The sequence below is a fragment of the Rhinatrema bivittatum genome, chromosome 8 (assembly GCF_901001135.1).
Source record: "Rhinatrema bivittatum chromosome 8, aRhiBiv1.1, whole genome shotgun sequence".
NCBI classification, from domain to species: domain Eukaryota; kingdom Metazoa; phylum Chordata; class Amphibia; order Gymnophiona; family Rhinatrematidae; genus Rhinatrema; species Rhinatrema bivittatum.
Window position 1 is genome coordinate 46,227,365 of NC_042622.1, and position 13,357 is coordinate 46,240,721.

A 13,357-nucleotide genomic window follows, 5' to 3' on the forward strand; every position below is an offset into this window, starting at 1 on the left:
GCTTTGTCAATCAACGTTCCTTCAACCAGGGCTACATCATAAATAATGTTTGTTTTACTGTGATATCCTGTATAAAAATAACTTAAACAAGATCAAATAGACTGAGGCTTTTCACATCTATTCATTAGGAGGTGGTATTCTCTAATTGAATGAATGGACACAAGTGGCTCTTAGGGGATCTGTTTACCAAGTCATATCAAAACTGGTGACTTAACAAGTGTTAACTCCTGATTTTAGAGGGTAGCTTGTTAATTGCTTGCCCTGGTGCAAAGTCTGCAGCTAATTTTTACCTCTGAACTTTACACAAATATAGATGTACTTTGCCTTTGAAAATTATCCCAGGGAAAACTCCCGGCACACATTTACGCCTGCAAAGTTGTGCAGCTATTATTTCCAAGAAAAATGACAAGCTTACTTTTGGACTTGTGTAAGTGCCAGCTCTGCCCCTGGGAATGCCTGCTCTTCATGGGCAAGAAGCAGCATAGTGCAGGGCAGTACAGGTAAAGTTACACATGTAGGGGCACTGTGTACATAAGCTTGACTGCACGTGGGTGAGGGCAAATTTTAAAAAGCCTTTTGCATGAGTAAATGGCTTTGAGAAATATCCTCCCATTTTAATAGCCATATTAATACCATAGTATCATAATAACAATGATGTAAAACATGCTGGGATGTGTAAATTAACATATGATAATGCAAAAATTAACTACCCTTTGGAATAAGTTATTTGGTTAACACACTTGCATTAAATATTGTGCTATTTAACACACTTCTTGTTTACTGCAAGTGCATTAACCATATTGCACATTAGTTCTAGGTGTTTACTGTCCATTAACATTTACATGAATGCTAACATACGTTAATTTAATTAATAGAACTCTTAAAGATGAATTTTAAGACCTGCGCGTGGGAGCACGTGTAAGCAAGTTTGCCGGCACACAAACATGGACGCGGCGATTTTATAACATATGCATATATGCTATACGCATGTACATATGCGCACAATTTTACATTCATGAAAAATGTCCGATGAATTCCTCTAAAATATTTATTTTTTATTTTTTTAAAAGGGCAGAATAGTCTCTAATTAATGAGAAACACTTAATACGATCAATTTACTAAAAGATTTTTGAAGGAGGAAGTGGAATGTTTCATAAACTTTCAATGCATAACTGGCTTGTAATGCTATGATTATTTTTTAATCATGAACTTTCCACCTCCAACCTTGAAGAAACTTTTTTTATGTGAATGAAATGTGCGCTGTGAATTTTAAAATCATATATGATGATTTATTAGAGTGTGAGATGATCTTATTTATATTCAAAAATACTATCATTGTTTAATGTCCATGCCACCAACGCAATACCGACTTATAACCTGTACAATTTGTCATCCACCCGACAAGGCCTCGTTTCTGACCGTGACAGATCTTTCCTTAGGGGATGTCCACTATATTAATGAATAGTCGGAATTACTTATCTTAAGCTGAAATTTTCTACTATGGCATCTTTTTGAACCGTCATCAGACTGTGGTTTCCCAAGAATCCTGCGTCGTGTAAAACTGCCACTGGCGTCTTTCTGGACCAATGTTAACTTCCTTGAAGGTATTCTTCCCCAACACTCTAAATTATAATCAACAATTTTTTTCAAAATATCTGAGCCATTATGCTTCACATTATTCCATCATCTTTACCGGCGTAATATCTTCCGCTCTCCAAACGCTCACTGCTGTTTCGGGCTTAGCGGGGGGATTTAAATGACTCTCCCCTATGTTCAAAACCAGCCAATCACTTACTAGACGTGCTGCGCCATGGTGACGTAATTTAAATTAATGAATTCCAGTCCAGTTCTTCATTAAGTCCCTGTGGAGCCTGAGTGTTCAAGGTGAATATCCAAAACACCTCCCGTCGATTCAACAAGGAAACTCAATCACCTCCCCTCGGTGACTCTTGTACCTGATCTATTATTGTCCATTTTAGATTACTAAATGTATGATGAAATTGTAGACAATGAGATACTATAGGGGCTTTAATAGATTCTGTATTGATTCAGGATTTATGTTCATTTAACCTCGTTTTCATACAACGTGTAGTTCTACTGATGTACATTAGGGGGCACGGGCAGGTAATGGCATAAACAACATGGGAGGATTCACAATTAGTGAACCACCTTCGGTATAACTTATAATTAGTTATGGGATGTTCCCACACTTGTCCTTCTATGGTGTTACTACAATGGGCACACTGACCACATTTATAATGTCCAGATTGCTCTATTGATGTTCTATTGATGGAATGTGCATGTACCAGCTTATCTCGCAGATTACTGCCCCTGGATGTGACAATCAATTTCTTGTTGTTTCATACCATTTTAGACTATTTTCCAAATGAGGTGAACCATTTTTCCTCAACATTTTAAATGCCAAAATCAAACATTTTGAATTTACATCTAGCCATCATTTTAAATTAAATCCCTGCGTTATCCGATTTTTTAGAAAAGCCCCCGGGGCTTTCTCTCAAACCTTCTCCCCTCCAGTCCTCCCCGTTCCACCTTGCGTTCCCCCTGCAGCTCGCTAGAATTAATCCCATTGTCTAAAGAGGGGCAGGAGTGCCATTTTTATTTGAGGAAGGGACAACTGGGGAGATTGATCCTGCCCCTCTCTGGGCACTGGGATTAATGCAAGGAAGCTGAAAGTAAGCACATGAAATGACACAAAAAAATTGCTAAATGAAACCACTGTTTTTGCCATGCAGGTCCTTAGAGTAAACCCCTCTTGGATGAAAAGAAAAGCAGGTACCTTTTCTCTTCCAGGAGCTGGGAGAGCCGTACTCATGCCTGCCTCTCTTTTGATCCTCTGGACAAGGTCTTCCCCCTTGTGACCCTAATTGTCACTCTCAAAATGAATACGCATCCATCAGATCTCCCGGCGCTGGAAGTTTCTACCTCTTTTCCTTATGGTAGAAGCCTGGGGGTGCTGTATATGCATAAGTCAAATCCCCTCCCCCAGCTTCATCCCCGGAATGCAGACAGTGCGCACATGTGTATCCATAGATTGGACAGGCAGTTTTGTAGAAGACCACCAAATGGATCAACCTATGAGAAACAGCGCCAGTCAATTGATGAAAAATGGGCCTTCTTCTGTTGTCTCCCTCCAGGAGGGGAATCTGCTTTCATATGCTTCAGTGCGAGGTTAACATGGTTTGGTATCCTGCAGCAGTGATGTCCCTTCAGCAGTTTTCAGTTGCTGGGGTTTCCGACTGTACCGTCCAGTAAGAGAAAACTATTGAAGCTTGCTTTCAAGCAGTCTCTTTCTTGTTTTCAGGGATGCTGTGGATTCAGCTGTGGCCCTGTATAACCAGATGGAGGAGAAAGTCCATGCATTAGTAACAAAGTCAAACAAGAGCCTGGAGCAGCTGGAGTCACTCTTGAAAATGAGAGAACTGGAAAGTGAATTCAGCAAGGTCAGGATATATTTTTGGGTATAAATACCTCTGGGGAGAGGAATGGCCTAATAATATTCCCCAGAACTGTGGGCCAATCCTACCTCTTCCATTGACTTTCTGAGACCTTAGGCAAATGACTTATTTATTTTATTTTATTTATTTATTATTTTTAAATACCGACATTGGCTCTGAGATATCATATTGGTTTACATTCATGTACTGTAGGTATTTCCCTATCCCAAGAGGGCTTACAATCTAAGTTTTGAACCTGAGGCAATGGAGGGTAAAGTGACTTGCCCAAGGTCAAGAATTTATACAAAGGTTCCTGCACCTGCATATCTGGCCAACCAGCTACAAAGACGTGCCACTTCATCCCTCTTTGTTCCCTAGAAGCCCCCCATAAGGTGATAAAAATCATCTTTTTTTCTTAACAAAAACTGTTATAAGCAGAGCCCCCAGTTTCCTGTGGCAGATTTTTCAAGAGTCTGTGGCAGTTATGTGGCACGTTTGCATAATTTTGCATAAAGATTCACACCTCTGACTGTGCAAAAAAAGTCAGTTTTTTAATTGAAAATCATTCACATTGTTTTTAAACAATATTTAAATTATATTCAAATAAACAATGCATCAAGTACAAAAATCAACAATTTATCAAGTTTTGATATGTGTTACAAACTTGTAACTGTAAAATGTCACATTCGTTTTGAATTGAAATAGTACGATGATCCTTTTTTATATTTTCTTGAGAAAGGCCTTGTTTTTCTATGAGGTTTTATATGCTGAAAATGCCCTCAGCACCAGCAGCTTGTCATGCTGTTAATTATACAGAAAAATATGTGTGCATAATTTGGGCACATAGTAACAGATACAAAAAGGGGTTGGAAGTAACACAAGTTTTTCTAACTTGTTAGCAAGAGTGCCAACCATCAAGGCCTCCATAATTGAAATGCCCTCTCTGCCAGCTGTAGGACACCAGCCGTTGCAGGTTTCCAAAACACATCCAAGTCTTTGTAGCTGGTTGGCCAGATATGCAGGTGCAGGAACCTTTGTATAAAGATGAAATTCTTCTAAAGGACATTGAGGGATCAAACATTTTTACTGCTTTTCTGTCCACTCCAACTTCACCCTTCCCTTCACGAAAAAATTAGGGGGATAATAGCAGAAGAGGGACTGAATTAGGACACAGAGTATCTCTTTTATCTGCCCCATCCTCAGCCTCTCCCCCATTCCTGTTGCCTGCAGGCTGTTTGGAGGGGAGGGGCCAGGGCAGGAGCAGAGAGAAAGCTGAGGCTGAAGGCAGGTACCCTGTGCCTTTCCTCAGATGGAATGTGGATTGCAGAGCAGGTTGTCAATTATGTGTCAACAAGTTAATTATGTGGTTTTTTCCCAGGGCTGCACAACTGCAGCAGCCTAAGGAGCACTGGTTATAAGCAGAGCCCCCTGGTTTCCTGTGGCAGATTTTTCAAGATTTTCTGGCAAAAGAGATCAAATTTTGTGGCAGATTTTTAAAAATTCTGCAGCCATTATGTGTCAAATTATCATATTTTTGCATTATGATTCACACTTTGGACTATGCAAAATAAAAATCAGTTTTTTATTGAAAATCATCCACATTGTTTTTAAACAATATTTAAACTATATACAAATAAAAAAATTACCAGGTAAAAAAAATAAATTAATTTTCAAGTTGACATATATTATAAAGTTTTAAATGTGAAATGTTACTTTTGTTTGGAATTGAAATAGTGTAACTATCTTCTTTATATTTTCTTGAGAAGGTCCTTGTCATCTTTCCAAGTATGCAAGCTTCTGTATGCTAAAAATGCCCTCAGCATCAGCAGTTTGTCATGCTGCTAATTTCATAGAATGATATGTGCATATATATTGGATACAAAAAGGGGTAGAATCTGCATAAGTTTGAAACTTGTCAGCAGTAGTCCCAGTCATCAAGGCTTCTATGAACTGAAATTAATGCCCTCTCTGCCAGCTGTGGGACACCAGTAGTTGCAGACTTCCTAAAACACATCCAGGTCTTTGTAAATGGTGTATGATTGGTCACATATACAGGCGCAAGAATCTATGTATAAAGATTAAATTCTTCTAAGGAGACATCACTGCATCCAGGAATATTTGGCTTGATTTAAGTGATTTTTGAGAGATCAAACATTCTGACTTTTTTCTGTCTATCCAACTCCATCTTCGGGACATGAGAAGGGGGAGGCAGGTGGAGGGCAATAACAGAAGGAAAGAGACTGGATTAGGGAGTAGAGTGTCTCTTCCTTCATCTGCTACAATCTCACCCTCTCAAACCTTCCTGTGCATTCATGTTGATTCTGTGGCAGGTTCTCAATTATGCGGCAACCAGCTGATTGTGTGGTTCCTTCAGGGACCTGTACAATTGTGGGAGGCAAGGGACTCTGGTTATAAGTAGTGCTAGCTATTGTGCATGGTCGCACAACTCTGACATGATTAGATGTATGTTTCTGAAGTGCAGACTAAAATACACACTGGCACCCAACACCGAAGAATGAGCTTTCATTAATGCCCAGTTATTGCTAATTGTAGACCTCTGTGGACTGTGTAATGGTGCAGAGAAAATGAATTAAAATGTAAATAAGAAGTTCCATGCAGAGCACCTGGAACTTACTTCCAAGAACATGCAAGTATAGCTGGATTAAAAAAAAAACCCAATAACAATAACAACCTTATCAGGATCCTCTTGGGCCACCAGATGTATCCTGAACATTTGGTGTAGACAAGACAAGAAAAACAAAAGCTATTAGGGGACATGGACACAGAAACACACAGGAATCTCCTAAACCACCTTCCCTGCAGAAAGTAGGATAAATATATGGCAAGTTCCTAACATTTTAGGCTTCATTTCAAAATGACCTCTTCCTAGTTTATGTGTTTTATTCTGGCCACAAATGGGATCACTGGGGTATGTCACTGTCTTACTCACCAAATATAGACTCTCCCATGCTTCCTATATTATAGCAATATTGAAGTGCTGAAGCCTGGGAGCTGTATTAGTCCTGAAGAAAACTGGAATATTTGTAGGTTGTGATATTCTTTTGTCCAAACAGAAATTATTGTAATATTTGAGCTTTCAAAGTTCCTATCTTCAGATGTAGTCTTGATAGCTCAAGTATGATAGCATCTCTGTTTTACTGGTAGGATAAAAAGTATCATTGCCTACAAGGTTCACGTGAAATCAAAAGATATTTTAATGAAAAGTGTACACTGCCTACGATGTTGCTCGCTCTGGAGAAGGATGAAGAAGTATTAATGGGGTACAGGCTTGATTGTGTTAATTTTGAAAAGAGGTACGGGTTCTTTTGGATAGATAAGGATGATTGCTGGGTTTGTGTAGGATATTTTATATGATCTAAGCTGCACCTATTAGATTTTGTTATATATGATTCTGTTTGCTGCATTAGTCAATACTTAAACTATTTTACAAAAAAAAAAACATAAAAAGATTTTCTAAATAACAAAACAAAACCTCATTTCTTCTTCTAAAAGTATCCTCAGCTCTACTTTTTTGGAAGCTTGATGAGCAGCCTTCACCTTACTGTATCAGATTTCAGAGAGATCGGTGAACGGTCTTTCAGATCCTATCACAGACCGGATAGATCAGAGTGGTTGCTCCCTTCAGGCCAACCAGCCAAAAGTTGCTTCCTTTCTCCATTGGGCTTCGGGAAGATCAGTGGCAAGACTTTTCAGTGAGAAGTCATTGCCTTCCTACAGTAGACTTCATGGAAATGAGCACACAGCCTCACCTTATGCGTGATCCTGAATTGAGCCAGTTGCAATACTACAGCTATAAAAATAACTGTGGTATTTAATACCCTATTCCTTGTTATAATTTTATAGGCAGCTCTCCTGAAAGTCCGATCATATTGGTGACCAACAGCTCTCTAAGAGGGTCATTCTCTAAAGGGATTGCACGCGAAAAGGGACTTTTCGCATGCGATACCTAAATCGGGGCGGGTTCTGGGCAGCGTCGGCACTGGAAGTGGGGGAGTCGGGGTGGCACCAGGGCCGATGCCGTGAAGACATCGCTGACGGCGAAAGGTAAGGACCCTTATTGCCACCAGTTTCGCGCCGAATAACTACACCTTTTATGGTGTAGTTATTCGGTGCGAAAGCCGGCAGCCAGCACACCGCAGTGGTGTGATGGCTGCCGGCTTTTGCAGGCCCGCCCCCCGTTACTGCCGGATTTTCTAAGTTCTGCAAACTTAGAAAATCCAGGCCTAAGTTTCTCATTGTTAATCCTGCGACCCAATGGAAGAAGCCTGAAATTTTCTTTGCAAGTGGATTTGTTTTGGGCATGTGCTAAATTTCCATAGATGTATTTTTCCAGTGTATCACAAATCTATTTTTTCTTGTTTCTATTTACAGCTAGGCTGCTGGATTGATGGAGAAGGGGAGAGTTGGTTAAGTCGGCTGGTCCCATTGGAATGGTCGTTGGCGAGCATAGAGAGATCTCACAAGCAGTTTAATGAGTTCTTCGATCAGGCAACAGTATGTTGAAGGGGGTTGTTCCCAGAATGGGGTGAGCGGGTCATGGACAAACTAGCATTAGTAGGGCTGTAACTCTGACATGATTAGACTGGAGTCAAAATTATGGATTGGGCATGGCCAATAATACCCAGGTTATGGAAAGCAGCACCAAGGTTCTGAAAGAAAGACAGATTCTTTGCTTGCTAAATACCATCTTCTTTGCACTATTTTAATCAAAGACATCTTTAAAAAATTATTTGAAAAGAAAACTGGGTCTTCTGAATATCAGCTTCTTGATTTTTGCTTCTGGGTCTGATACCCATATATGAATGACTTTTACTATGGTCATGGTCTCCTGAGTCTGTTTATTAATCTGCGATGCATGTTATTAGTGAAAAGGACCCATTGCCAGTAATATGCGTTAGTGCACATCGCAGTTAATAAATAGACCCTCCTGTTTTTAAACGTCTCTCTTCCTGAGTCACTGTGCTGGAGGCATCCTCATCATCCTCATATGTCATTGTAGTGACTGCATGGGACTTCATCTTGCATCAGCACAGCAGTTTCCCATTTTCCTAAGATTGCTAATAGTGGGGGGGGGGGGGGGTGTCTAAATAAGAGGAACTTTCAAAAACTACGAGTGTGCACAAAAAAAAGTTTCTTTTTTTTTTTTCCATTTCATGGGTTGTTTGGTTTATTCAAAAAGAATGCATTTGAAACAAAAAGCAAATTGAAAAGAAAAATGGTGGCTGCAGGCCCTGCTGGCAGAGTTTTAAAAATAATCCTCCTCCCCCCTCCCTTGAATCTTTCCGGGAACCTTCCCCGGCATCTTACCCCCATCCATGAAGTCTTCAGGGGCAGGAGTGATCCCTAAATGCACCTGCTCAGCCGGTTCTGTATTTCAAAATAGCACTGTCGAGCTGAGGCCGAAGCCATTGTAGAGTACGGCATCAGCAGGACAGGAGGGACTTGGGATCAGTCTTGCCCCCGAGCACCAGATGTTGGGGGTAGGGATAGACTAGGGTAGCTGACACGAAGCCGGTGGGGGGAGGGGGAGGCTTTAAGAATAGTTTTATTGACGCAGGTCTTTTCAGCAGGAGAAGGACTTGGGACTGGGGGCTGATTGCTAGTGTAACTATTTTGTAATGAAATGAAATGAAAAACTAATGACATTTAATACATTTTTCTTTTGTTTCAATTTTGTTGAGGTTTCCTATTTTATTTCTTTGTTTCAAACAAAAGCACATCCCCTGTCAAAAGCATTAAACACCAATATTACCTCTGGTAAAAAAAAAAAAAAAAAAAGAACAGTATGAAGGTGATTGTAATGCTTTGGTTTGATTTTAACTGCCAACTGAATTCTCTTTTTTAAAAAAACGACCTATGATTGCTACTTTAAAAATTGGGTTTAACTTGTTTATTAACTGAAGTCATTTCTTACCATAATCACCTGAAAAATTGATATGCATATATATAAGCATCTCAAAATACTGTGATTTGGAGTAATTTTGGGGGTGATTCCCTTGTGGTGTTTATTAGTTACATGTATGAGTAAAGAATGAAAATAGTTTGAGATCTAGACTTACAGCTCTAATATCAGTGAAGCATTATAGCTGCAGAAGGCTTCTAAGTAAGTTTAGGGGTGCATGGACCTGTCTCCTACAGCACACTTCCAGTTCCCCTTCCACTTCACTTCACAAATCCTAAGTTCAGGAAAAGACAATGTGCTCTCCTCAGAATTAGACTTTTAGTTATCAGATTTGGCAGGATTTAGCATTTAGAAGATAACAACAATTCCTGTTTCTAACATCCTGTCCAGTTTACTCTAAAGAAAGTTCTGTATCTGGGAAGAAGACTAGCTTCCAGGTCTGATACTGGCAGATCTTCCGGGCTGTCTGGGGGCTTGCTTCCGGGCCTGGTGCTGGCAGAGCTGCAGGGCGGTCTGGGAAGGAGGCTTTCTTCTGGCTCTGGTACTGATAAATTTGCCAGGGTATTCTTGGCTCCTCACCGCCTCAGACTCCACGCTACCATACAACCCCAGGCAGGGCATCTCCTCTCTCCAGTCTTCTGGCCACACCCAGTCTTCTCCCTCCTTGATAGCAGGGGTTGCTGGAGCTGCATTGAGTCCACTCTCATTTCTCTTTATTTTGCCCCCGTCTTATACTTTTCAGCTGATAAATATGCATAAGCTCGTGCATAAACATATAGTTGCTGGAGGGTCTTTGCCACATTGCAGGTCTTTTCCCTCTCCCCTTTAATTTGGGGGGGGGGGGTCCTGCAACATCTGGACCAAGGCTGTATTCAAGCATCAACATTTCCTCCATTTCAGAATGCTCCCCCTTCATCCAAGGGTGGGGGTCCCTCTGACCTCTGCACTTCCCTTGGCTGGGCCGTGATTTCTGTTTATGAACTTAAGTTGCTGCATTGTCCCTCTGCCTTGGTTTTATTTAAACAGGAACTTACAAACAGGCAGATCTTGATAAGTATCCTTCAGTTCTGGTTTAAAGTTCTCATCTGGGCAAAGTTTCTTTTCTTTAGCTGAGACAATGTTTTGGGTTCTGTTAGTATATTTATCTGCATCCCTTTTTGGCTATTATGGTTCATATTGGGTTCTTTCAGTGGTTAAACATGGAATATCTCCCTACAGATGCCTGGGCTATCCCACACAGAGCTGCCATGGTTACAACTCTAACATCTGTCAATATGCTTGGGGCATGTATTAGAGGGCAGTGGTGGGAACAGGGTTGAGAGATGAAGCAAAAGACATGGGAGGGATCTGGTTTTGCTTTTAATATGGGAATTTATAGTATATGCTCATCCATCCATAGTTGAAAACCAGCAAGGAGGACACCTTGGCAGACTGGATTAATCAATTGGCCTTTATCTACTATGTTATTATGTGTTAGAGAAACCCTTCATACTATACAATAACGTAATGTATAATAGACAAGGCTTGGGGGTACCATGGTCCGCAGGTAAGTATAGGCCTCAGACAAGGAACATGGATTTATTGTACAAATGTTTGTCAAGATAAGGTACATAAGAGTGTTTTATGTCAGAAGCTGGCTTCTTTTCTTTATTATATGAAAACCTACTGTAAACTGTTTTAGAATAAACAAAGAAATAAAACTCTTGTCTAATTCTACCAGAAGTTAATTGTTAAAGATAAAATTGGGACCCCACAAGAATAAATGAGCATGAGGATATTCTCTGTCTTTCTCCTTTTTTTTTTTTATCTCCCAGCTGAAAGGACTAGTCTGTATCCAAGCAGAAAATTAATATTTCAGATTGTAATGTGTTGCTGTCCCTCATTCAGTATCTTTGGAGTGCTCTCTTGGCTCCTAGTCAATGGTAGCAAACTCAAATACTGTGAATTTTATTTTATTTTATTTTTTTGCCTTTATTAAATGATTACATGTTTTTCTTTTATGTCTATAACTTTCCTAGGCTCGCTACAATCATGGACTAATGCTGTTTAAGGAAGCTACTGAGTTTAATGGGTCAATATTCCCAGAGATAGAAGACTTTAAGGAAGTCAAAAGTATCTTCCAAACCAAATTAACTGACTTTTTCATAAGTGTGGAGAGACAGAAAGCAGAACTGGATACTTTGCTAAACCTTTACAGATTCTGCGATAAGGTAAATAAATATATTTTAATTTATACACAATTGCAGAGTGGCAAATTGAAGGTAAGGAAGAAACTAGCAGAATGAATAAAGACTGAATAACATCGTCTCAAAAAGGATGGTGGTCTTCCATAGTTAGAAGCGGCTAGTGAAAGAGGGCGGTGAAGCCTGGGATTTAATGAACATGAAGATAGACTTTCACTTCTTATTACAGCATCACTTCTGAGTAATGAAACTAGACAAGCAGAGCTTTTTATTAAGGAACTGAAATGCCCCTTCATAAAGCAGGGGAACATATTATCTTACCTCAGTTTAGCATATGTAAACCACCAATAGGGCCCCAGGAATCATACTTTAAACCCAGTTGGTAATTTATCTCTGGGCATGCAGAATTCCCTGACAGGGGGAAGATTACCCTTGTAAGCCCTGTGCATTGTTCAGGATTTAAGTAATCATTCAAGTCCATGGTAAAGAGCACTAATAATCATGCTGGAAACTGATGTGGTTTCCAACTGAAACTTTTATTAAGAATGGAAAGTTAATAAATGGGTTCTTTACAGCTCTTAATATTTACAAATTCCCTTTTACACTTTAGACCTTCAGAAAATTGGTGACCTTAGGCTTCCAGGAAAGTTACTATGATGGTACAGCCAATTCCAATTGCTAAAGTTGTTTCTTCTCCATACCCATCATTCAGGTAGTTTCTAAGCTTCTTCCCAATAACTGGTGGATAGGAACTTAATGACAACAGACCCCCAAAGGAACAGCCTCTCCCAGAGGCACACACTTCTCACTTTAATAAAGTTTATTACATAGCAAAAATGCCTTTTCACAGGTTTTCACTCCAAAATATAAATGTTCACATGCTGTACTGAAATACACAGCTTTAAACCATATGCACCTCCCATCATACACACACATCCACTAGAAACACTCATACCTATTACCCCAAACTCTCCCACCCCAGCATTCATACATATATCCATCCCACCACAAAGAAGAATATTACTATTCTAAAATCAAACAGAATTTAATATTCTTCTTTGTGGTGGGATGGATATTTATTTACTTCTTTTTACTATACCGATGTTCAGGACAAAATAGTCATATCACACCGGTTTACATTGAACACAGGGTAAACAGCGAGAATTAGGAAAGTTACAAAAAACAGGGAGATAAATACATATATATATATATATATAAATACTGGGGTGGGAGAGTGTGGGGTAATAGGTATGAGTGTTTCTAGTGGATGTGTGTGTATGATGGGAGGTGCATATGGTTTAAAGCTGTGTATTTCAGTACAGCATGTGAAGATTTATATTTCAGAGTGAAAACCTGTGAAAAGGCATTTTTGCTATGTAATAAACTTTATTAAAGTGAGAACTTGTGGGCCTCTGGGAGAGGCTGTTCCTTTGGGGGTCTGTTGCCATTCTATTTTGACAGTTTATGTATGGTTTAGGTTTTTGTGGATAGGAACTTAACCCAATTGAGTTACTCCTTGCTCTCTTCTTTCCTTTAGTTCATACCTGGGTGGTTAATTTCTTCTCCTTTCTTTCCTGGTTATCTCAAAAAGATGATGATGATAGTGTTTGCACCGGATGGGTGCCACTGGGCTTCCTCCAACTCCTCTTCCTCCTTCTCCCCAAGAATGAATGGACATTCATTCCTCCACAAGGACTCTGATGGTCCACTGAGACCCTGGGCCCTAGGGCAGTGGTTCTCAATCTTTTTTCCCGTCATGATACACCTGACAGATGATGCTCACGTGCGGGACACAT

At 39.9% G+C, this 13,357-nt stretch overlaps 1 protein-coding gene across 1 annotated transcript in view; it reads left to right on the forward strand.

Moving 5' to 3' along the window:
- KIAA1755 (KIAA1755 ortholog) overlaps positions 1 to 13,357 on the forward strand; it is a 129,309-nt gene that overhangs the window by 56,984 nt on the left and 58,968 nt on the right. The window contains exons 11-13 of the mRNA XM_029612330.1: positions 3,323 to 3,461; positions 7,848 to 7,970; positions 11,397 to 11,588. Coding sequence (XP_029468190.1) covers positions 3,323 to 3,461; positions 7,848 to 7,970; positions 11,397 to 11,588 — 454 coding nt within the window. The remainder of the gene's footprint in view (positions 1 to 3,322; positions 3,462 to 7,847; positions 7,971 to 11,396; positions 11,589 to 13,357) is intronic.